Source organism: Dicentrarchus labrax, unplaced genomic scaffold, assembly GCF_905237075.1.
Source record: "Dicentrarchus labrax unplaced genomic scaffold, dlabrax2021, whole genome shotgun sequence".
In the NCBI taxonomy this organism is placed as follows: domain Eukaryota; kingdom Metazoa; phylum Chordata; class Actinopteri; family Moronidae; genus Dicentrarchus; species Dicentrarchus labrax.
In genome coordinates this window covers 15882136-15907533 of record NW_026136701.1, presented here as the reverse complement: position 1 = coordinate 15907533, position 25398 = coordinate 15882136, and the positions used below count along the sequence as shown (strand labels likewise).

The following is a 25398-nucleotide window of genomic DNA, read 5'->3' as shown; positions in this document are numbered from 1 at the left end:
TTCACTCCATCTCTCACCCACCCCAGACGTGCTGGTTTGGTCCATTTGTCTGTGTTGTCTTGGGAGGAAGTGCCATCTCATCTCACATTGCGCAAATGGTTTCAATGCATGCTAGTGTGAATTCTAGCGGGTTTTTGTAACTGCCAATTTCCATATCAAAGTGTCTGCATTTCAATAGGGAGAACTTGAGCTACCAGCCCCCTTCCTCTAAGCAGTTTTGTTCTAATAGAGTGTAGCTGCTGCTGCTGGTGGTGGTGGTGGTGGAGGCTACTGACAAGAAATTGCTGGACACTGCAGTTGGTTGTGTGTGTGTGTGTGTGTGTGTGTGTGTGTGTGTGTGTGTGTGTGTGTGTGGTAGAGAAACAAGTGTTAGTGTTGGAAACAGATTTAGTGTGGATTGGGAGAATTTGTTGGCCATAATCTCACACCAGAAAGCCACATATTTAGTGGAAATTTCTGGACGCCATTCAGAGACGTGGTCATGTTAAAAAAATTTAGTCTGTTTCAATATTTCCCCCAGTATTTCTCTACACGAGCATAAAACATCATCAAAGGTCTGCATTCTGTTTTCAAGGAGAAAGAGAACACATTGTGTCCACGGTGAGAAAAAAGATCTGTTTACATATTTTGACTGGTATTTTGGCCGCAGTAGTTTACATCGAAAATGGTCCAAAATGAATTTGCTTTCAAGTGTTTTCTTGCAAAATAAATGCTTTAATTCCACATTCAGTGAGTGTAGATGCAAAGACGCAGAGCTTTCGAGCTTTGTGAGAGACTCTGAGTACCTAGCGGTGTCTGATTGTTTTTCTGTCGCAGAGATAATATTTATTTCCCATTCTGTGCAGCTGTTGTTTGTCAGTAAAAGAATGCAGCAAGACTGTTTATTTTGATGAGTTTCTTCTCTTTTTTCCCCCCGTCTTTGTCTTGTGGTACAGGCCTAATGTTTTCAATTTTAGGTAGGTTTAATAGAGGAAAATAAACACTCATTTTGACCGCGCAAAAAAGTGCCTTCTTGCCTTTGTGCGTGCCCTTACTTTGTAAGTAGGATCGAAATAGGTTAGTAGTGAAAGAAAGTGTCTATGAGATGTTATTACACAGAGGCAGGGAATGTAAATGCCATTGGGAGCACAGTAGGGGTCGATGGCCCCTTCATGGTCATCCCGAATCCTGGGTAATAACATGAGCCAACTGCTCCCCAAACCTGCAGGAGAAGAGAGCTTACTCCCTCCTCTCCTGCCTTTGTTCGGACAAAATAACATAAAAAAAAACTTAGAGAAGAAGGCAAGAGTGGGAGTTTTGAACCCAGAGAGTAGGAAGGAGAAAAGAAAAAAAAAAAAAGAGAACTTCACCTGCCATCTTCACTCATGGCGTGCGGGTTTGACAGCTGTCTTGTTCAATTCCTCGGACACGCTCGCTGTGAAAAGTTGGACAAACAAATGGACATAGAGAGGGGGAAATGGGAAGAGATGAATAATGGTGGATGAGACAGTTTTGATTGTATTGGTGTTAGAGGAGAAATACTATTTACATCAGTTTACATATAATCAATTTGTGATATTCACAGCATTTTATTCCGAATGGTGTATTTATTTTTGACTTAACTGTTGACTTAACAGCGGTCTACATCTTCTCCTGTTAGTGATTTCCTAAGCTTGCTTACGATGACTTCTGACAAAGCTCAGAGAATAGGGCTCTCTGCATTGTGTATGTGTAGGAGGATAGGGCAGGAGTGATAACAATAGCAAGTGTAGTAAGTTTGTTGAGTCGAAAAAAAAAAAAAGGGAGAGAGTTCATGCTGTGGTGTGCTGAGCTGAGCCTGGTTGCTCAAATTATTAAAAAGCTGCTGAGGAGGAGAGGTACATGCATTCTGCTCTGTTGAGGCTGCTATCGGTGGAGAAATTGGCATCAGTGCTCTTTCAGAGATGGATTTCTTCCTGGGTGAGTGTTGCTGCAAAATGGTCCACAGTCTAGAAAGTAGTCTCTGATTCTGAGGGCTGACACTGAACCTGACATTTACCGGTGATGCTGTGAAGAGGCCCCTTCTCCCGGCCATGTTAGCCAGAGGAGGAAGAAGAATACAAAACGAAAGGGATTGGTTTAATATAAAAAAAAAAAGCTAAGGGCATTTTGTTTATTCAACAAAGTGCTCCGGGGTGACTTTCTCATTTAACAGCGAAAGCCAAACGTAGCCGTTTTGCGGCTTGCTTCAAAAATAAAGAGACAGATGACTGGAACGAATGATTATGTGTTAGGGTAGTTAACCCGATGGATGGATGTATGGTCTCGCTCCTTTTCACAGAGAAAATACATCAGGGGGAGAAAAAATCTCTCCCATACTACCACCTCCTGTGTTTAAAATGACAGTTAACTTTCCCCCACTGGTTTAAAATGGATGTTTAATGATCAACAGAGGCTTGGAGCTTTAGGTCTAGCAGTCACGCTGGCTCTGTGCGCACTCATCGCAGAGCCCTCTGCTAAGAAAGCCACCCCCTCGGTGTTGTTAAAGGACGCTGCGCTCAAAAGGAGGCTGGTTCTTGAGTGATGGATCATCAGAGGTCTCTTTAGAGGTGTGTGTGTGTGAGTGTGTGTGTGTGTGTGTGTGTGTGTGTGTTAACCCTTTAGTGTGTGCAGATCTCTCCCAGTTGGGGAGCTGTTGGCGGCGTGTGATGGATGTGTCCCGGGTCTATAGGCTCCATATATCAGAAGATTAGCACTGACCTGTGAGTTGTCTGGGCCGCCCTCAGAGCTTCTTCTCCACCACTAGCTGGCATTAGCATATGAGGACACTGCTCTGTCTCAGGGGGATACAAAGATAGTGTTCTTTATTTGGTTCTGTCATAGTATAGGTCACAGGAAGTGTGCAGATTAAAGGCTGAAGGCTTTGTGTTGGTATTAGGTGTATCTGACAGGTCATCTGTCTTCAACGGAGGAAATGCTTCTCTCTTCCTCAAATTCCTAAATAGTATCATATAATTATCCTAGAAATTGAGGTTCAGGCCATGCTTCACTGCAGACAAATCTCTCCCTGTCCTCCTTCATGGTATTCATGAGTCATATAAAAATGTAAATCACTCTGCTGATGCAGTGTAACATTGTTATATCTCGCTTTGTATTGAAAAGAAAGAAATTGTAACAGGTATGCACCCAAACCCAATGTTTTATTTTCCAAATGAGTAATCTGAAGGGCTTCTACATGCGAATGACAGCTCGAATTCTTCTATTAAATGCTTTCACATAAACAGCAGAGGTACATTTGCTTCCTGATAGACCAGTTATTCAGTGTATTGAAAAGCTAAATTGAATACAAGTTTTACTAAGTTTTACTGCAGATTCTCGAAAAATAAATGAAATCCTTCTACATTTAGTGCTCTCAGGCATTGCGTTTTCTCTCCAACCAGCTAACCAAATTAACTTTTTGACTCACCGCCCGAGCATTTTTTTTTTATTGGCCAAAATAATAATAATGATGCCATGAAACTGGGAGTGCTCCAGGCGGTCAGTTTCAGGCAATGTTTAGACATGTGTTAAACACATAGTGAGTGTGTGTGTGTGTGTGTGTGTGTGTATGTGTGTGAGTGTGTCGAACTCCCGACACGGACAGCAGAGGACAGATGCAGTGCACCCGTAAATGACACCAAATCGCGCTAGAGACTATCACATGACTATTTAGTTACACACATTTACCCTCCAATGTTGCGGATAGCCTTCCAAGACTTACTCGCCAAATGGAAAATCTATCCGCATTTGGTGCTTGGCGGGTGTTAGTTTCGGACCCTGCGTCCAACCATTGCAGCACCACCATCACCTCCCACTGTACTGCTGGCATTCGTCGTTGTTGTCTTTTTTGTATGGAAAGAATGCCTTTTAATGCAAATATTCAGAGAGCTGTTTTCATGTTGAAGAGAGGCATGGGATCACCTTTAGTCTTCCACTTTTTTGTCTGCCTTGTCTAATGGCTATTTGATGCCTACTTGGTGTCACTTGCTGTCTTGTGATGAAGCCAATGTGTTTTCAAGGTGAGGAGATATTGTCAAAGCCCTCGAATGTTCCCCGGGCTTTGATTGGCAGGCGTTGTCACAGAAGATGAGAAGCGGTGGGAGTCACACAGCAAAGAGAATCTATTACCTAGGATGGCAAGGCGTGCTTTCACAATGTGTCAGTGCAGTCAGCCATCTTGCTCTCTCTGTGTCTGTGGAATAGTCCCTCCTCTGCGCAACGAGGGAAGAGCTATCAAGTTGAATTTTGGTGGCTGCCATAAGTAATGTTATTGATGGGGTTTTTTTTTTTGTTTTTTTTTACTTGGGTTTCATACTGTGATGAATTATCATCAAACCCAAAACATTTAAGTGTTCATCAGCAGCGGTGTGTAATCCGTTTTATGTTTGTTGGCAGTCAACATTTAAAAAAAGCGTTATTGCAACCTAAATGGCATCCTGGCAAAAGAAATTAAAAAATAAATAAAAAAGCAATATCGAACTCAAAATTCAGCTGAGCCCTTTCATGTGGAGTTGGGCTGATTTCTTCCATTTCAAAAGCCTCGTTAAAACAGAGAGAGAGAGAGAGAGAGAGAGAGAGAGAGAGAGAGAGAGAGAGAGAGAGAGAGACTGTAGGCTCTGAGAGAGGCAGTGAGAGAAGGAACCTTGTTGTTGATCAGCCAAGCAAATCAGATCTTGATATTTGAAGAGTGGAGTTGTGATTGCTAATCACTCCACTGCTGAGTTTTAATTAGGAGACTCATAAGCATTATGTCATCCCTCAGCAGAGCATAGTAAAGCATCAGATGGACTTAAGAGAACAAATAATTAGTTTTATTATTAGTTAGGGTGACAAAAACAAGCACAGCCTTTTTCGTACTATAGATTAATGAATATTTTATTTTATGTACTTGCATTGATTAAAAAAAATTGAGCATAATTGTGTTTCATGTGAACTTGTGTATCTCAAATCATATCTTGACCTTATTAAGGGATGAAAAAGACTTATTTTGAGCACAGCGGCCATGCATGGACACTTTGTGCATGTGCTTATCACCAAAGAAAGCTTGAATCTAATCTTTAACTATTTTCTAGGAGATGCTGCTATAATTTGGACTGAGCTTATTTTCAATGGGTAGGTTTCTGTGCTGTGCTCCTAAGACCTTTGTTAGGACATTTTAATTACAGCAGAGCTGGATGTAATTGATCTAGGCTTAGAGGGATTTCACTGTCAATGAGAATGAGCCTGGGCGTTAATGCAGCCGAGCAAATGCTTCCACCTCTGTGCTGCACTCACAGGGCTGCTGGTGTAGAAGATGTGTCTTCTCGTTGACTTTTCCTTAATTCGGCGAGGCGTGTGTCTTTTATGTCTAATGGTTAAATCAGCCTCACAGGGCCGGTTGACACAACGGTGCAGACGAGTCTTCCTCTGCCTCCACTTTATTGTTGCCACCTGGAGTGCCCTCTTACGGAGCACTTTCTTCATGGTTCCGTGTTGTCACCCACAATCTTTAAATTTTTATAAGGCCGTTAGATAATGCTTCCCGATGAGGGTGAATTATTGATGGTCTTGTTCGTATGAGTGGGACAGGGCAGGCTTTTAACTCTCTGAGCTACTGGGTCTCTTATCCTGTAACTAAGGGACACCGCACAAACACCCAAAGGAATGATGTACTGGAGGAGAGGGAAAAAAAAACGGAGGCAGGGGGCTGAAAATAAAATAAAAGAAGCATGCATCCTTTACACTACTGTTGGGCTAAGCCACAGCACAAGGGAAAGTTGGCAGCAGAGGAAAGCATTGCATCTACAGAAGCCTTTTCTTTGTTTTTGAAGCATTGAGGAGCAGTATGGTGGCTGTGTATTTGTTGCTTATATTTGTTGGTTTATATGGGAGTACACACAGCACTCTGGCTCTGCTTTTTTATCTTGTAGAAACAAATGTTTCAAGTTAAATACTTTTGTTAACGCGGGGTGCTCAGATGCGACGTATAAGTTGTTTTTTGGAATTTGAGCTGACAATTAAACTTTGTAGCTACTAGAGCTGAAATGGTTAGTTAGTTAACCAAGTAAGTAAATAAAAAATAAATAAATCAGCAGCCATTTGGATAATCGATTGATTATTTAAGTAAGTAAAAACACAACATATTTCAAGTAAAAACACCATCCATTCTCTGGCTTTTTTGTCTGTTTCCAAAGTGAATATCTTTGTTAATTAAATAAGATTTCACATTGGGGTCCATAACATTTGACAAGCGTTTTTTGTTGACGTTTTATAGACTAAATGTTATTTGTGGCACCGTGGTAGCTTATCTGGTAGAGTGTGCGCCCCATATACTAAGTGTGAACAGGGCATAAGACTGAAATCCTTACTGCTGTGTGTGAAGTTTGCTGCTTGAGCTCCTTGAGCCCTGAATAACAAACCGTGGAACATGCTACAAACACAGAATAATTGCGTTAACATACATAGCTGCATTTCAGTTAAATCAGTCCTTAACCGGTAAATGTACACCCGTACAGCTGTCCTGATTCCTATAGCATGTACTTTCATCATTGTTTCATTTAATTCTCTCTGCACTTGTATGGCCCTCCAGTTTGCATTACAATGGAGCGAGCAGAACAAACTTGTGGAAATACTGGTAAAGCATATAATTTGGCACGCTGAAATTCAGCGGTATTGTCCTTTAAGCTCCATTTTAGGCTCCATTTTCACATTTTTTTGGGAGATGTGGATGTTTTTCAGCAAGAATCCCCATATTTGGCCCTGTAAACAGTCTGTATTTTGTCAAAATCTCACAGATTTGGTGCATTTAAGACATGAAGTCTGGCCAATGTTGCATTCCAAGATTGGACCCAAATTTCTAGAAACTTATCTAGTTGTTTAAAGTTAGGCGGTCTAATTATGTTGTATTTTTGTCCATTCTGACTTGTATCTGTATCTGCATCTGTGAGGAGTCCTTAGGAAAAGCATGCTTTCAGCTTTTTTTAAATAGCAGGAATGAGCCTAACTGCTATGAAGGAAGAGATATTTTGAGCCCACCGGTAAACCTGCAGTGTTCCATCTTTCAAAATGAAAATTAAGTGGTTTACAGCTGAATAAGGGGTAGTAAATCTTAAATAATAACCCTGAGACTGTTACAGTGAGGACAGGAAGAGAACAAGAAAGTAATTATGTACAAAGAAACAAAAAAACAAGTCCAACCAGTTCCTATTTCCCACTGGAAATGCTGCAGATTGATGCCTGTGTATTGGTTTCCAAAGGAACAGACAGAGTGGGTGGACAAATTAATAGAAACCAATACAGAGAAAAAAACGACTTGAAAACAAGCAAGAAACCCGTCCAGGCCTACAGCACGTGTATGCATATTAAGTCCATGGCTCATTTCCAACTCAATTCAGCCAAATGGTACAACTGGGCAATATGGCTAAAAGATATTAGCTTGATATTTTAAGCCTTGGTGAAATACTACTTCTCTACAAAAGGTTTTTTCTAATTAGAGTAGTAATTCAGAATAATCCGGCTGTAACAAATGCTATTAGATTTGAACAGGCCATTACAAACATGTTTTCATTCCAGATTATAAAGCATTTTTAATAATGTTTTGACTAACTGAATTAAAATTTAAAGTCAAAATAATCAGGTTCTGTGTCCAAGCCTGTCCCTCCAGGATCTTGGGAGAGTTTTCTTAGGATTATTACAGCACAAAATACTTCAACCAGATCATGGAGGAAATCTATGAACTTAATGTCATTTCCCTGCTTTCCCTCAAACATTCATAGAATATTTTTTAATGTTCCCTAATTCCCAAATCAGTGTATACACACTGGCATTAGCTGCCAATACTAACATGTCATCAAGCCTGCCTTATTTTCTCTTTCACTCTTTTTTTATTGAAATTTAACCAAATTATCAGTTATGTGTCCGTGTCAAAAGAGGATAATCACCACTTTTTAAGCTGAAATGATGCCATTTCAAGTTCTAGGCAGAGATTGCCTGGATTGCAGATGTATCAGCCATGGAAGCTAAAAATAATTTGGTCACAGTATACAAAAAATATTGCAACATAGTGCTAGGGAGTGTTTAGTTTTTTAAAGAGTACAGAATAAAAACTTTGTCTGAATAAAATACTCAAAACTTGGAACAAATTATGATTGAATGTGCACTTATTGAAATTTTTACATTAGCGATGGATCAAATGACGACACGTAATGTGAAAGTGGTTGCTAGTAGTTATAGGCCACTTCACTGTTGCCTATTTTGGTTCACACATACCGCTCTCATAGCATAATGCCGCGTTCGTTTTGTCTTGTAATCGTGACTTGCAGCTCAAGAGCGACGTCACATCCGTGTTGGAAAACCAATAACCGCGGGTTTTTGCGTTCTGTTTGGCACACAACACGACGAGCTTGGTTGCAATAGGCAGTTTGGACGTTTCGTAACGTTTATAGTGATTATCTGGTTTACGGTGCACCCACCGTGGATTTCACATGTTCATTACATATTACACAATCATATGTCACAGTTTGATATCTGAATATTCTGTTTTGATTAACGTTAATGTGGCTACTGCTCTGCTTTCTGCTCAAGACTCGGCACTGTTGTCATAGCAACATGGAGCGTCTCTAGCCAATTTCATCTGCACAAGCTACAAAATAACTAATTAGGCGGTATTTAACACATAATAAGACTGTAGCGACATGCCTATAGGTAACAGTATACAGTGTTATGTGGTTTGGTTACAACAAAGACAAAAGTGCTTAAAATAGTAGAAAACCACAATGTTTACTACGTGTGATGCTCGGAGTGGCCATCTTGGTAACTGAACTCGGGGTCCTCTGAGTTCAGACGACTTCAGGAGTCGTTTGTACGTCCTCGGTAGCGTTCTATTTGCAACTTCCGGTTTGTAACTCAGGAAACCGACTCGGAGATCGAGTTCGGTGGACAAAACGAACACGGCATAAGTTTTTGGCTTCAGCAGGCAGCTGTTTTTTGGGAAAAATCTATAACAAAACCTACTGCCCAGCACCAAAAGCCATGCAGACAACGTTGGTGACCAGCTGGTGAACATAGTGGAGCATTTAGCAGCTAAAAAGACATATATTTCCCTAAGGAGTTGGTGGAGAACAAAAACAGAGCTAAAAGGAGAGTGAAGATATTGGATCTTCACCAGGTGGCAAATAAATGCTAATGCTGCACCGTGTCTGCTGGACAAATAACTAGGCAACTGTTTATTTTATACAGTGATATGTGTAATATTTTTTATTTATTTAGTTTTTAGGTTTTACAGCCATGATATTGAATCTAAAGACACAGAGGTACAAAAAAAATGTTGATACACAAACGAGGTAGGTGTCTGTGTATCCTCACCTTTTTTTTTGCTTGGTAAACCCAATAAAACCGTGACCTCAGAATCTTTACATATTTGAACAAACACCTTTGTTAAATATCCTCAGCTAAATATCATTGCCTTTATAAAACAAGTTCAGTAGATGATGGCGATGCCCTTTTGAAACTTTAATCCAAGGCCTAGATGCAACATGCAGTAGGTTATCTAGTTCAAGAAGCAAATAAACAGAGAAAAAAATGATGTTAAACATTTCTTTCACTTTTTTCCTGCTTTGTAATGGGCTTACCTGAAGAAGAATCCAGAATATGTCCGCTGTCAACTGTTAAACATGGTGTTGGGTCGATAATAGCATTGGCTGCCACCTCGTGGGACTCATTAGGACTGACGATTACTTCACACCGTTGTGTAATGGCCGAGGTATATGAGGCAATTTCGCGGGTCTACAGTAGCTGCACCATGTTTTGCGACGCTTTCATGAATTAAATTCCTGGTATGGTTTCCCCGTCCACCTGATTTAAACATCATTTAACATCTAGGGAAACCCTGCAGAGCAGAATGTGGAGTCAATTTCCACCTCCTTCAGCTCAACATAACCAGAGGCTTTACTTTTCCAAGAAAATTATGCACTTCAGGACTTGTAGATAATGTTGTCCTACCTACTGTTTTACTCACTGTAGGTGTTTGGCACAGTTGACTTTTGTTAAATACTATTTCATATTTGTTTGTCATGTATTGTGTGAGTGAAAAAAAATCTATATCATACTCATAAAGCCCAAGTCTATTGGGGCATTTTACAATATTGTGTCGTATATAGTTATTAATTGACCAGTTGATTCAGTTCTAGATTAGATTATTTTTCATGTCAATTTTTCTTGTCATGTCATGATACAGAGTTGCCTGTTTAGTCAGTACACCAATAGCTAAACTGAATGCAGTTTAATACATTGGCCCTGCAATAAATCCTGACTTCATGAAGGTTATAATGTTCAGCTTTTGTTGAAAAAAGGCTAAAGTGAACTTCATTTTAGAAGCTATTATGTTACTGGGGAATTTTAATGCTATAAAAATATTCTTATTCATATCATGATGCAGATTTCAGCGGAAGCGTAAAGTGATTTGTGCCTTTTTGTGACTGTGACATGTGTGTTTCATACAAATTCAGTTTTGTCACTGTGCTTCTGAGTGCACACCCTGAATTAAGGCAAATGAATGCATGTCACTCACTAAAGACACTGAATGAATAGAGACCACACAAACCGTCCACAGTTAGAATGCAGCCCATGTGCTAAGCATGCATAGGTAATGCAAAGCAGACTGGATATTGGACAAAAAAAATGTGCTTAAAGTTGAAAAATACTTTAAACTTCACAGTGAATCCACTACAGGAAGGTGATGAAACCAGGAGGATGGATGTATCAGTGTCTGTGAAGCGAGCCACGAAGTTGTCATTGTGTCAAAACATTCAATATGAACTGAGCATGAAGTGTAAATCAGGAGAGACATAGCAGCATGTCTGAGTGATGTAAAATGTCTGGTTAACAGTTTATGTACTTCTGATGACAATGAAGTCTCAAAGACACGAACATCACAACAGCTGTGTGGCTTAGATACAAGGAGATGCTGGCAGTTGTTTGTCGTAGGTGTTACACGAGTTTTATCCAAACTTGAGTGGCAGCAACTTTTTAACATTTCAGAAACTGTCTTATTTGTGTTCAGCAACGATTGAAATGAGCCAGTGAAACTTTCCTTGATGACAATCTAAAATAAGATAAATAATAATAATAATATGTAAAATCAAAAACGTAATTTCCAATAATACAATACAGTTTTTGTCTGACCAACTTTTAGTTTCAGTTCGATTTACACATTAGGATCTCTCTGAACAGTCCTCTGAATGTCCGCCTGCCAGACTCCAGATGAGAGAAGAGAGGTGACTTTGTTTGTCCCAGGTTTTGCCTCTCAGGCCACATGCAGGCTTCCTCCCTACCCTTTGATTGGTGGAGGTTTTACCTGAGCCTAAGAGGAGGATAGTAAGTATTACTCAGGGCTGAGAAATATCTATCTATCTATCTATCTATCTATCTATCTATCTATCTATCTATCTATCTATCTATCTATCTATCTATCTATCTATCTATCTATCTATCTATCATACATCTCATTGATCTCTATTTATTTCCTTGATGACTTGGCATATGAAATGGCAAAAATAAATTAAAAATCACAATTTCGCAAGCCTACAGTCCCAAAGATATTCAGTTTACTATCATGTAAGACAAGAAAATAAATAAGCAAAAACTCAGTTTTAAAAGTTCTAATCGGCCATTTTGTGAAATTTATATAATTGCCTAGTTTTCTGTCCATCAACTTAATGATTAATCTACTAAATCTGGTTTTCAGTGGTGTTAGTGTAATAATAATGATAATAATGCTGGACTTGAAATTTTATTTTTTAAAATAAGAATACCATTAATTTGAAAAGCTCAACAACCAGTTTCATAATAATGTGTTATTTGCCAGAAATACATAAATACAGCCCCCCCCCCCCTTCTGAAACCAAATCTACGCCCTCGCACACAATTCAAAATGTATTTTTTGGTTACAGCGCCAACTACTTGCTCCCCCTTAGGATTAGTAGTGTTTGCTTAATTTACATATATTTCTTAGTAAAAACTAACCACTCTCACTTTTGGCAACAGCAATGTCACTTGTCATTGTACCACTTTGTCATAAGCCCTATTTGGATGGGATTAGTTTTGGGGGGGGGGGTAATCGAAAATGGAGCATGTCTGTAAATTTCAGTCCCGCCTAAATCTTGCCATGTCAGTAACTTGTGCGGATTTTAGCGGCTGGCCAAATCTGGGACCTCCTGCGCAAATAACCTCTGATAAAAACCTCAGCTAGTCCAATCCGAAATGACAACCCTGAGATAGTTTGCAAATAATGTGTAATTTGCTTTTTGGGGAGAGGAGCACTCTGCACACTCATCAAGCTTTTACCCCAAACTGAGATCACTCATGATGCTCCAGATGCAACATTTCGCCTCCTTTGCTGTTTTGTCATTGTTTAAACAAGTTGCTGTCAGTTGCGGAAATTATGTTTGATTATTGTGATAAATTTTTGGTGCGATGGCAGCACATGAATGGAGTTCTGTAACACTGGGGACTGATTACACAGATTTCTCCTCCCCTGCATGTTATTCATTAACATCACAGACGTTATATATTAGAATTTACTTCACGTACATTTTGCTGAAAACTAATATAGTCTAAATGGGGCTACAGTGTGTAAAGATTTAACATTGTGTCAATGTATTTTCCCCCTAGAAGGTGTGAACATCAACACATTGCCGGCTGGAAGCGTGTTGAAGGAGTGAATGATTTTGTTGCGTGTGTTTGTGTGTGTGGGTGTTGCTCATGTTTAGGTGAGGGGTGATGTTGCTAGGCCAATCATGGTTTCCGTTGTAAAAATGCGTTTTAGCATTGGAGCGAGCTGGAGGTGAGCAGTGTGTGTGTGGGTGTGTTTGTGTGGATAAAGCAGGCAGGGGAGTGCTAGATTTATGCGTGGAGGAGGTGAGAAGTGAGGCTGTCGGTACATTTATGAAGAGACTGAATGAAAAGGAAAAAACCTCTCTTTTGCATGTCAGTGTTGAGCTGCTCTCTGCTCCTCTCCAGTGACCTTACTGCTTAACCAACTGCTCTGAGGTCAGCCTATTCATTTCAGGGCCAGGCAGGACTGGCTACTGAACTCCGAGTAACCTGTGACCGAATGTTAATGAATAAACAGACATTTTATTAGTTGTTTCCCCACATATTTTTAGTTGCAGAATAGATGGTCTCCATGAGGCAAGGTAACATTTACAAAATTCAGGTTTAAGGTTAAGGTGGAGAATCTAAAAATGTGTGTATTAAAACATGTCTGCAGCAAGCAATTGGTTTCATTATGTCTAGATTACCATTAACAAAGTAAATATTTAGACAGTTTGTGATATTTTCGTCCTATCATCGAAATCACCATATGGCCAAGTGCAATATGTAAATCATAGAGGCTGCAATTTTTGAGTAAAAGAAAACAAAACAGAATTATAATGAAGTACTGTAGTGCTGCAGATGCCCTGGCCTGCAAATGTGTTCTCCAGATTAAAGAAAAAAAAATACGATTCAAAAATGATAATTCCCACTTGTTGAGAATCACAATCACAATATCTGTTAAAATAATCACAATGTGATGTTTTTACCATATCATGCAGTCCTAGCAAAGTAAAATAGCAATAATCCACTGGCTCCAGCTTCCTAAATATGAAAATTTTCTGGGTTTTTTAGTGTTGAATGATACTAAAGTGAATATTTTGGGGGTTTTGACAGTTGGTTTGACAAAATAAGACATTCGAAGACATCATCTTGGACTATGGAAACGTTTTTTTAACAGACTTAGTAATTAATCGATGAATTGTACAAATAAATGACACATTAATCCACAGTAAAAATGATAGTAAATTATCAATCCTAAACCTCGCTCATGGATGAGGTAGACAGAGATAATAAGAGTAATGACTCTTTTAGGCATGTTTCACTATTTTCTTGACAGGTGATTTCAACTACAAATCTTGACAGAAACATCCACTTTTAGCCTTTTTCCAAGTGTCTGCTCCTCTGCACAGATCCTTTTTGAAGACTACACACACATACCCTCTCTTCATTTTTCCTGACACTAACCTGGTTGTTCAGTCTGGGTCTTCTTTGTTCTTTTCACTTTACTAAGCTTCTTTGCTCACCCCTCTCTGTTTCACCATGTCCATCTGCCCGCTGGCACTCTATCTTATCTACTGCCTCAATCATTTGGCCAAGAGCCGCTGAACACACCAACTGTTGTGCTCTCTCTATAAAATAGTGAAGCATTGCACCTTTCAGGGGGTTTCTGTTTGGGCTTCTTTTTTTTTTTAGTTGCACTGAAGATCGTGTTTTTTTTCTTCTTCCTTCAGATGTCTCCTTTTAATCTACAGCCATCTATCCCCAAAACAAGACATAAAAGCTGCAGTTTAAGTGCCTTGAATTTGAGTTTTGCATATTTAAATGTTACAGGAACTTATTCTGACCCAGACCTAAACAGAAAATGTAAGATGTTCTGTCGTCTATCATCATAAAAACACCTGTTGATATATTAATTATTTATAGGCATTGAACCAAGCTGTAATTATGATAGAATAAGTAGCACACACTGGCTCATAGGAACTCGGAATTAAAAGATTAGTTTAGGATATTTTGTCGCTCTCAAGTTAAAACTGCTCCCAAACCAAGTGAGGACGTTTGTCAATTAATCACACGCACAATTTCCCAAAGTCCAAATTTATATGTTTAAATTGCTTGTTTTGTGCAAAAGTCCAAAACCCATTTATATATAATTCATTTTACAATAATAGACGACTTGGAAAACCAGAAACATTTCACATTTGAGAAGCTGGAACCAGATAAATATTGGCTGTTGTTCTTGAAATACTAACTCAAAAGGATTCATTGAGATCATTAAGTGACTAATCGTTGCAGCTCCACTTTTATCAGAAAAGCATAAAAACGGTCTACACTTTTAAGAGCAACGCAATATTCTAAGATACTGTGTTGCTCCTAAAAGTATAGGGCTGCACGATATGGTAAAAACATCATATTGCCATTATTCTGACAGATATTGTGATATGATTCATGATTAGTGAGGAACTGGTGATTTTTGCATCACAAATTAAATGTTCTTTTGACATTTTTTGGGGTCTGTACCACACAAACATGTTTTCTTAAATCTGGAGAACAACAGTTGTAGGCCTGGGTATCTCTGCAGCACTACAGTGCTTCATTATAATGCTGTTTGTCACACACTTTACCTTTATCAAAACATTTCAGCTTCTGTGTGCATATTGCAAATGGCCATATTGCGATTATATGTGAATATATTGATTAATTGTGCAGCCATACTAAGTAATAACAATTTCCCAAAGTTTAAATTTATATGTTGAAATTGTTTGTTTTGTCCAACTAACAATCCAGAACTCCAAATATTTACATTTGAGAAGCTGTACATGGCGTTTTTGCTTAAAAAATGACCTAATCTTCTGTTGACCATCAATTGCAATTACAAATCATTTCAGCTTCAGTCAAGACATTTGATAAATCTTTTTATTTCAGCGTGTACAGCCGTAAACCACAGTTTACAACCTGTTTATCCTATATCTTATCAGCTCTTTGTTGAGAAAACGCTCTCTGCAGACTCTGCTCGTGTCGGCCCATCTCTGTGTCTGGCAGTTGATGGCTAAGTTCTCTACATTGCTTGTGGAGCCAAGGAAATGACATCATGTCCCTGCAGGGGTTGAAAGCGCAGTCCTGACAGGACTGTCATGACAAAAGAGTTCCTTGGGAACATCAGGGTGCACCGAAGACAGAAAAAAAGTGTCTGGAGGCTGTGTTTTCTTAGTTCCTGTAGTTCCCGTCTCCCACTCGTAGCCCATCAACCATTTTCTGATGTTTGAAATTCCCGTCTCACATGTGTGTCTTTTTTTGTCCTGAATGTAGGGCATGGGGGCGGGGCAGAAAGTTCTCCAAATTAGTAGTTATTCAAAGAGTGGAAGACGAATCATTGTGTTGGCAAGATCCAGCTCAACAGAGCCACATCTCTATTTCACTTGTAGGTTTTCAGCTTACACTTGGACTTGGGCATTAGTTTTGTTCCAGTCTTACTTGATATGTATGTATGCACTCTTTATCTCTCTCTTCTCCGCGTTGACAATTGAAAATAAATTAACATTCCTGGGCTTTATTTTTGTCTTCTCTAAGCCTGTGGAGAAAACTTGGAGGCGAACCCAGGAGGTCAGGCCATACTCACAGGCTGTCAATCCTCCGCAGTGACCCTACCGCCCCTTTCTTTCTCCCCCTTCCATTCTTCTCCTCCTCTGCTCTCCCTCTCCCATCCATTTAGTCCCTCCCGGCTTAGAAACTCTCAAACTCCCCCCCCCTTCTCTCACTCTCTCTTTCATTGGACGCCTCTCCAGCTTGAGTGAGGCAGACACAAGCTTTGTCAAAGGAGACTCACATTCATTCAGCCGGCTGTTGCACACAGCCTTGTGTTTCATGTTAAGACATGTGGGCTGTCTCCTTCTATCCATTTATTTTAATTATGTTTTAATTGCTTGCCGTCCTCTTTTAAATGCTTGCTTATTATTTCTATCAGGCTGATGTGAAAAATTGGCTGTGGACTGTGATTTTCTCCATTATCTTAACTGATGATAGATTTCTTTCCTTGGGTTTCCACCGTGTATGTATAGAAGACAAAAGAAAAACAGATGTCGTGAATGTTTGTATATCATTTTTCATTTCATTGGTGGATTTTTTTTGTCTTGTTTCAGAAAGATATACTGTTAATAGAGAGAAAACCAGGGGGGATATATATACTTGTATTTTTTTAGAAAGGGGAGCTCAAGGCGTAGAGGAGAATGAATAACTTGTATTTAGTCAGTGGTCTTCTGGTGTATATTGTATGTTTGAGCTCATTAGATTTAGTGTAGGTGGTGACAGTTAGTCATAACTGTGTACCTTTTTTTAAATATCTGCCTCAGTAGAACATGGTGATCATTATGCGAAAATCTCTGGCCGAGAAACAAGTAACCTCAATTCCCAGGCTTCAGGGCGGGATTGGTGTAGATAATTCCTCAGCACAGTCTCTCAGGGGTTAACGACGACTCACTTACCTCTTAAAATCATTTTCTGCTTGAGAACATCTTAGCCCCCCACAACAATCATCCCTCCTGTCCCCTGATGTGAAATTATGATACGTCTGTCAGTACTAAGTAAAGCATCCTAATGTTAATCGCCTAATCCTTTTATCTCAAGTCTGGACCGATTCAGTTCAAAAATCCCACCAAACAAAACAGTGTTTTTAGGAAGATGAGCATGGCTGTGTCCTCCGCCAGCTTAAGGGAGAAAGGAGACATGTTACTCAGCGGGGCAACGGCTCATCAGGAGAAAGAACCCCAGGGTGTTGAGGGCAAGCCTGCATCCGCGAGGCCTGGCAGGCTCTCGCCCCCTGGTGTCTGGAGGGGCCGAGTGGCTCAGCAGGCCCAGCGGGCCAGAAGGGGCAGGGGGATGTCTCCCCAACAGTTTCCAATCTCCTCCTGTCAGCCACCATTATTGTTACCCCATGGCCCCAAGCCTCATATTTGCAGAAGATAAATGGCTGAGGAAGATGTCACGTGTGTCTCTGGAGATTTGGTGTTCTGCCCAATATTGAACTGGTGGCAGTCTTGTTAGAAGGCTTGAGAGTATGAGACTCCCCGTGCAAGAGCGCTTGCACCCTCCATTTTGCTCTTATCTGATCTGGTTCGGCGCCACTGGCAGATAAACAACTGGAAGACAAATAAAACCACAATTCCTATAACCCCCTCGCCACCACCAAGTTTAACTGATAAATTATAAGTTAGCTGTATGTGTGCTTCCTTGGCTCAGACTGTGCTGCCCAACTGCTCGGCCCGGGTGACCTCAAATGAAAATAAACACTCTCAGGCTGCGTCAGGCTAGGTGCAGATCCAGTTTTTTCTGCTATTACCCCCCCCAGCCAAGCATGGGTCATGTATAGAATGAATCCAATAGTGACTTAGACTATTACTCAGAATGCTAATGTGAAAGCTTCCCATGTTTTGTGGGTTTTCATGTTGCCAAAAATATCCAAGCGCATTACTGAGACCCGGAGAGCGATCAGAGCGGACTGCTCTGCTGCTCAAATTGAGGTTCATTATAAAATAATCAGGGTGGTTGACGGGTGGCTCTGGAGGAGCAGCATTCAGAAACAGGAAACATTCACTCTCCTCTGCGTAGCGACGGCTACCAAGTGACCGATCCTGTTTGTAATGTTGATACGTGTGTGTGTGTGTGTGTGTGTGTGTGCGCCTGCGCAGGGGAGATGCTGGATGGCAACCGAAAGGGAATAAACAGCATGTCAGAGTGTGTGTGTGTGTGCTTGTGTGGATGCCGTCTCTGCCTGTGTGTCCATGTTGGCAGGAGTGTGCATGTCCCTGGTTATATGTTTGTGCAGGCATGCATATGTGAGTCTGTGTGTATGTGTGTGGCATTTCACATATGACACAACACATCCCTCCTTGGTGTTTGACTTTGGTAAGCAGCTTATCTGTCTGGTGTGTTAGTCTGTCTCAGGCTCTAACCTTTTGCTGCTTTTGCAGACAAAGGACTGTTTTTGCCACCCCTTGATAAGGAAGGAGACAAAAGTAGCTCACAAAGCAGCTGTGTCTCTAATGGCGTCCTGTGCGAACGTGTTGCCGGAGCGACAAGCTCTCTCCCGCGGGGCTCTGGGAGTAAATGGGGAAGGTGAAACGGGGAAAAGTGAGAGAATGAGGCAGTGTAAACATTCAGTTGTAACATGCCACAGAGTGCTGAATAAGTGCAGAGCACCAGGCACGCTATCTGCTTTGTTTTCTTGTGAGTGTCCTCCCAAGTTTTAATATTTCTGTGAAACAATGCTTTTGTTTAGTCAATCAAACAGCAGTCAGGAATTTTGTTTTCATGGTGTTCAGACACCATTTCATAAGCAACTTACACAACTTATTTTATTACAAAGCACACAATCCAGATAAAAAATGACACCCGAGGCTCCTTTTTCCTCCATGTTTATGCTCTTTTCCCTCTTTTTTTTCCAGATGAGAAGATGACTGGTGATGCCTCTCCGAGAACTACTGATCGTTGACATCGCTCCAGTTTTCCACTCTCCCACTGCAACACATTGAACCACTATTATTAGCCATCAGGCTCCTGGATCGTTTGCGTACAGCACACAATGGCCTCTGCACTGTGGAGGTGTCCAGTGTTTCGCTGCCTCTTGCTCCTTCTGTTTTGCTTTCACTGTTCAGAAGGTGAGTTACCATGGAGTTACGTTGCAGATATTAGTGTTAATGTGATTCTGGTCAACCTTTCAAGAACCCACTTATTATTCAGCTTATGAATGTGTTGAATTTATTAGCACACATTCTTCTGTGTGTGCTAATAGTTCCCCTTCAGTGGCTTTACCCTTGGACTTTGAAAAAGGTGTTTCGAACACTTTGTACTGTGCTCATTGAATATTCCTGGCAACCCATGGACACTTTTACTGACACATTTCTTCACTTCCAGAACAACACTCAAACGGTCTGTCGACACTGGAGGCGCAGAGAATACATGCATTTTTTATTTGCACCTAAATCAGATCGTTTTGTGCAGCCAGTACACCTGCAACCATCAAAAGCAGGGCACTTGATTCAGCGCCAGATTCTGGGACTGAGAAAGAATATGTCAGTGTTTTTAATTGTCTGCAATGACATCCCAAGGCTCTTTTTTGGTTCCTTCCCTCACTTTTGATTAGTACATTTGGCTGTAATTACAAGTATTGTCACAAAACACACCCGTCTGTTACATGCCCATCAAAACCACTGATGTTGGTATGTCTGCTTAATGATGATCATTACATTTTTCCCCTTTCAGTCCCATTGTACCAGGAAATAAAGTAACCCAAAATCACATGCTTGTGTGCCAAGCATTGATTACAGATAGATGTTGAAGCGCATTATTTTGGGGGCTTCCTTTTCAATTTGGATTTTGCCTTCTTTTCTCTCTCTCTCAATGTTTTGTTCTGCGATAGATTTCTCTTCCAGTTTTATTTTAGGTCTGGCTGTGGTGCACAATTTGTTAACAAAGACAGATCGCTATAGAGCAGGCTATCCCAGCGGTCTTTTAAACAGATATGCATTTTTTTTTTGTAGATTAGCAATTTTAGATAATGTGGAAGAGTCTTACTGAGGCATTTGAAGAATAGCCCTCTGATTTGGCCTGGCTTTGAAACTGAGTTGAATAGTCCTGTTGAATTTCTTAAAGAGGAATACTGCTTTGGTATGCAGAAAGTCCAGGTTTTGGGTTTCAGTTGATGTGAGGGCTCTCAGGCTTAAGAATGCATATTTGCCCATCCATCAATAAAGGAATGTGTGTGTTTAGGTGTGTGTGTGTGTGTGTGTGGGTGGGTGTGTGTGTGTGGGTGGGTGTGTGTGTGTGGGTCCCTCTGAAAACAATATCTGATTCTATCCACATGCCACTCACCTTCAGCCTGTCCAGCCCCGAGGGCCAGCAACCCAGAGCTTATGATCTACATTTCCATCAGAGTCCCTGCAACTAGAACTCTACTTGATAATTACCTCCTGTCCCTCACTAGGAGAGAGTATAATCAGTTTATCGTTTTCACCCAAAACATTCCTCACGCTTTGAAATACTCATTGACATAGCTGGAGAGAAAGTGATTTTTCTCTTTTCTAGTATGGACTTTTGAACCATTTTGAAGAATGAACACCAGTCTGACCTTCATTTGATCAATTTGTGCAAAATCAAACATACCTTATAGTTTTATAGAGAGTTTCAGCTCTTCGTTTGGCTAGCCAGCTGCAACTTTACATAGTTACATCTCATAGAATCGCTTTAGACTGCAGCAGTTTTGAGTGGAAAAGCTCTAAGACCCACTGTACACTACCTGCTTGGCACCAAACGGCAGACAGACGCAGTTGGTGACTAGCTGGTGGTGAACATGGTGAAGCATTTAGCAGCTAGAGAGACAGATTTCCCTCCGGAATAGGCAGAGACAAACAACAGAGTTTAAAAATACATTGACTTACATTCTGCTAGATATGTGAATAAGAACTGTTTGCCATATTAGTTCAATGGGGCCCCCAAATGCCCAAAAAAGTCAGTTATTGCAAGATACAGTTAATAAAGTGAACAAGTGGCAATTTTTCATCATGCCATAAGCAACCGCAGCCTGATTTTAAGGTGCGCATGCTGCAAGTAGTTTTTCACATATCAGTCTCTTGCTTCTTTTCATTTCTCTCCAATACTCTCACCGTCAAAAAATGTAGAATATTCTTGTTTCCTTTTTTTGTCTTGATGCGTTTTTGATGAACAATGGCGGTTACTGCTAACGTATGTGACAAATACATTCCTGTTTTCTTTGACTGCTTTACAGTAAAAGCCACTCTATGATTCATCAGTTGAATATGCCTTCAATGTGCAGTGGTATGGTAGGAAATGTTTGGTATGCATTAGCAGTAGTTGAAAGCTCTGATGTAGTGCAAAGAGAGTAAACAGTGAAATGAAACTGTTGAAATTGGAAATAGTAACGCTGGATCACATCTATACTTCGTTTTCTTGTGAATTTCTTTTCCATGTAAAGGCAATTTATATCCTGCGTGGGAATGGCGGACCCCACCACTAACAATGAAAACTAATATGTACAGAGATATTTACAGAATGTAGATATAGTGAATCTCTGTTGTTAAAAAAATTGAGTGTGGTTGCATGACAATCTTAAAGATTAAACATAATGTCAAAGTTTTATCTTTTTTGAATATCTTTTTTAATTGAGTATAATAATAATAATAATAATACATTTTATTTATAAGCGCTTTTCTAAATACTCAAAGACACTTTACATAAAAAAAAACAAAAAACAAAAAACAAAACATAAAACATAAAAGCAGCCAAACAACATCAAATAGTAAAACATTAAAAACACATCAGACTTGAGTATAATGGTATAGAGAAAGAATCACACTGACACTTATGAATCCTCCATATACGATATTTTTTGTTCTCTTTATTTATACTCTGTACTCTTCCACATCCCTGTGCCATTATATAACAGATCTATAAAATGACGCTACAGAAAACTAGGTCATGCAGGTATCAGATTTGTTTTAGATGTTTCACACCGCCCAGTCTGCAGATATGAAAGAAGACGACCAGATTCAAAGAGAGCAGCCACAAAGGTAGGGCAAGTGCACAGGCACATACCTGCTGTGTGTGAATGAGAGCTGTTATCTGAGTCTTTAAAGTAAAGAAAGCCAGATTTACGGGGGATTATGTCGTGCAGTCAGTGTCAACACTTTAAGTTAGCTGTGTTTAAATGCCAAAAGGAGAGCAGGCCCCTCGGCCTTCATATCTGAATATTGCACAAAAGGGAAATGTAAAAGATTAAGTGGTTTGTATTCGATAGCTGTGTCATATGTGCAGAGACGGGGAGGGGATCAGAGTAAAGAGGCGGTGTTTGTTTAGGTCCTGTAGTGTTCCAGTGAGCGAATGAGAGACATTATTTGTAGTTTTTTGAATAATCAAATCAGTAGACACAAGAATCACATATATATGATGAAAAACGAAGCAACAGATTAAAAAAACAAATTCTGCTGTTTTTTTTCTTGTCAGTCTTGATCTTTTTTGATTGGGAAATATTCCTGCGTTGAACATACCAGCATGCTTGTGTTTCTCCCCGAAAGGTTGTAAAGGTTAACAATACGTCTCAGCACAACATTTGTCTCAAGCAGTGCCATACATTGTGCTGATGGAAGACCCTCCCTTGTGCCACACTGGTATTTCCAGTCCTGGGGTTGACTGAATGGAGAAGCCATTGTGCTCTAACTCCTCTCTGGCCCCGGGCCATACATATCCAGTCTGTCATCCATTGATATGCTTGGCTTGCCATTTTATAATTCATATTGAATGCTGCGGGTCCATGGCAGGGCGATCATGAATTATCAGCTAAACCATGGGAGATTCACAGATGACTGGTCAATCTGTGTGGTGAGAACAAGCACAGAGGAAGAAAAAAAAATCTGATACATCAGTCTTGCATGGAAATTCTTGTGAACTGGAAGTATTTCAAGAAATAAGGAAAGGGTTCATCATCTGAATTGAATGGACTTTCTTGCAGATTGTGAGCCATATGGAGACAGATAAATCATAATCTTTGTTGTTTTTCTTTTCTTCATTTTTTTTTCTTTTCTTCATTAATTACTAATTGTTTTGTTAGCACTTTGCCACAGTCCCTGCAGTATGCAGCTTTTTAGTCTCTGTACACAACCCCAGATATATTTGTGTATAGCATTGTGTAACAATATGCCGTTTTAATAATAACTGAGGACCTGGAAAGTTTTGAATCATAAGAGAACATGAAATTGAAATGAGCCAGAGTCACATGAATCTCCAGGATCAGTATTTCACTCGGAGGAAATGAAATACAATATCACCCTTGATAGGGTCATCCTAGATTTATTGCAACAGCGATTTCCTGAGCGTTTTTGGTAAAGCAAAAGCAGCAACAAATGTCTCCATCCAATATGTGAATGTGAGAGCAAACCTTTTTCTCCTTTTAGGAGAGAAGCTTGTGCTTTATTGTGTGTTTAGACGAGATTGTGAAAGTCGCTGTTATATGGCCAGCTGATGAACAAACTCTTAATTTAATGGGCTAGGCATTACACTTTTCTGACAGTTTGATTTCATTTGTTAAGCATGCTTTAAATCTCACTTGCTCGCAGCATCTCAGAGCTACTCAGTTCACACCCCTTATAGTAACAAGTTGTATAAACATTGGACCAGATGCCTACCTCACTCTTTCCTTTCTTAAATGCTGTCCGCACTCTTCTTTTTTTCACCAGGCAGTCTAATTCAAATAATAGATGAGTCCGGCTTACAACCACAAAGTAGTTTGCCTCACAATCTAAACTTTTGGATTTGCTCAGTGTAAGTCGCTGCATCACAGGAGGTTTCAGCTGTCATAACAAAGTAATGCATTTAATCTTGAGAGGAAGCAGAAGGGTTTCAAATAAAACCAAGTCTACACTATAGAAAGCAGTAGAGTTTTTTCTTTCTTTGTGTGTGTGTGGAGGTGTTTGCCAACAATATAAATCAGGAACTGGAACTAAAACAAAAGTATTAACAAAGGCAACAAGAACCTGTTGGATTTTAGTGTGGTTCAACATTCATCCAGTACTTTTAAACTAGCTTGGAGGCATGTCAGAACTAATTTCATTTGAAAAAAAAGCACAGGAGCTAAACAAACATGCAAAAACAAAAGCAAGCATGTAACATTTAACACCAAAGGGACATTGCGTTAAGGCAATCAAAGCAGATTGTTGCTCTGACTAAATACCTGTGGCAGTGAATTTTTAGCACAGCCACTCCGGCTGTTTTTTTAGTCACATACATTTTAAGCATTAATTTGTTAAAGAGAGCTTAATTTGGAGACACATCATGTGTGTAAAAGGACACAAAGGCCATTTGAACAAAAAGCCCCTCGCTGTTACAAAAAGAAAAGGAGAGCAAGGCTACAATTATTTTTACCCGGTGTGAAAATTGTTTAAAAATTATGCATTTGTCTCTACCTGTCCTCCTCGATCTGTATCAGAAATGTCAGAACAGCTCAGGTCTCACATTTTTGTCACTGCTGGTTATGATTTGCACAGTAAAGGCTGGTGTTAAAACTAATGCCGACAGTGGGTAAAGGATGACAATCAATAAAAGAAACTATGATGGATTCTGTAAATGTGTTTTTGTGTGCTTTCTGTGACTCGAGTGTGTGTTTTAGTGTGCGCACAGATTTTCTGATGTGTCTGTTCTTGAGACAAAGAAGGAGAAAAACACATCGTGAGGGACTGATGTGTAAATATAAGAAAATGGTTGCACTGTGGTTCGCCTGCCATTGGTTTCTTGTTCATTTCACTCACTTTTGTATGGCTTAAGGTCATATATGATTCGAATCAGTGTAATGACGTGTGTTGGGTCTCTCCCTCTCTCTCTCTGTCTCTCTCTGTCTGCCGGCTAGCTCTCACTACAGGCCATGAATGCAGCTCTGTTGCATTCACTGTATTAGTAATCTCCTCAGGCTGAGAGGCTGTGCCATAGAGCATGACCACACATTTTTTTGTCCAGGAATTAAATGTCACCTCAGGGTGGGTCACCTGCAAACAAAAGGCCACCAGCCGATTTGCAGGTATAAACAGTCTAAGATAAGGAAGCCCTCTCCTGCCGTGCAGGAAATTGAATAAGTACGCAGCAAGAAAAAAGTCAGGAGAAATAGTGAAGCACAAAGGACGTTTTTGTTTGCCTTACGTTATCGGTATTGACCCCCTCTTGTAGTGTATATCCCCATTGAGTATGTGAGGCACAATGGCCTCGTCAAAGATGAGGGGCAGGAAACTGTCTGTCATCAGCATCTCCCCATCTGTGCATCTCTTATCAGCGCTC

General features: G+C 40.1%; 1 protein-coding gene across 12 annotated transcripts in view; it reads left to right on the top strand.

The window, feature by feature from the left end:
* Positions 1-25398, top strand: part of LOC127369228 (adhesion G protein-coupled receptor L2) — a 128512-nt gene that overhangs the window by 44885 nt on the left and 58229 nt on the right. For all 12 annotated transcript variants that reach the window (XM_051410367.1, XM_051410382.1, XM_051410372.1 and 9 more), the window contains one exon: positions 19008-19220. In XM_051410367.1, coding sequence (XP_051266327.1) covers positions 19145-19220 — 76 coding nt within the window. In that variant the 5' untranslated portion in view covers positions 19008-19144. The remainder of the gene's footprint in view (positions 1-19007; positions 19221-25398) is intronic.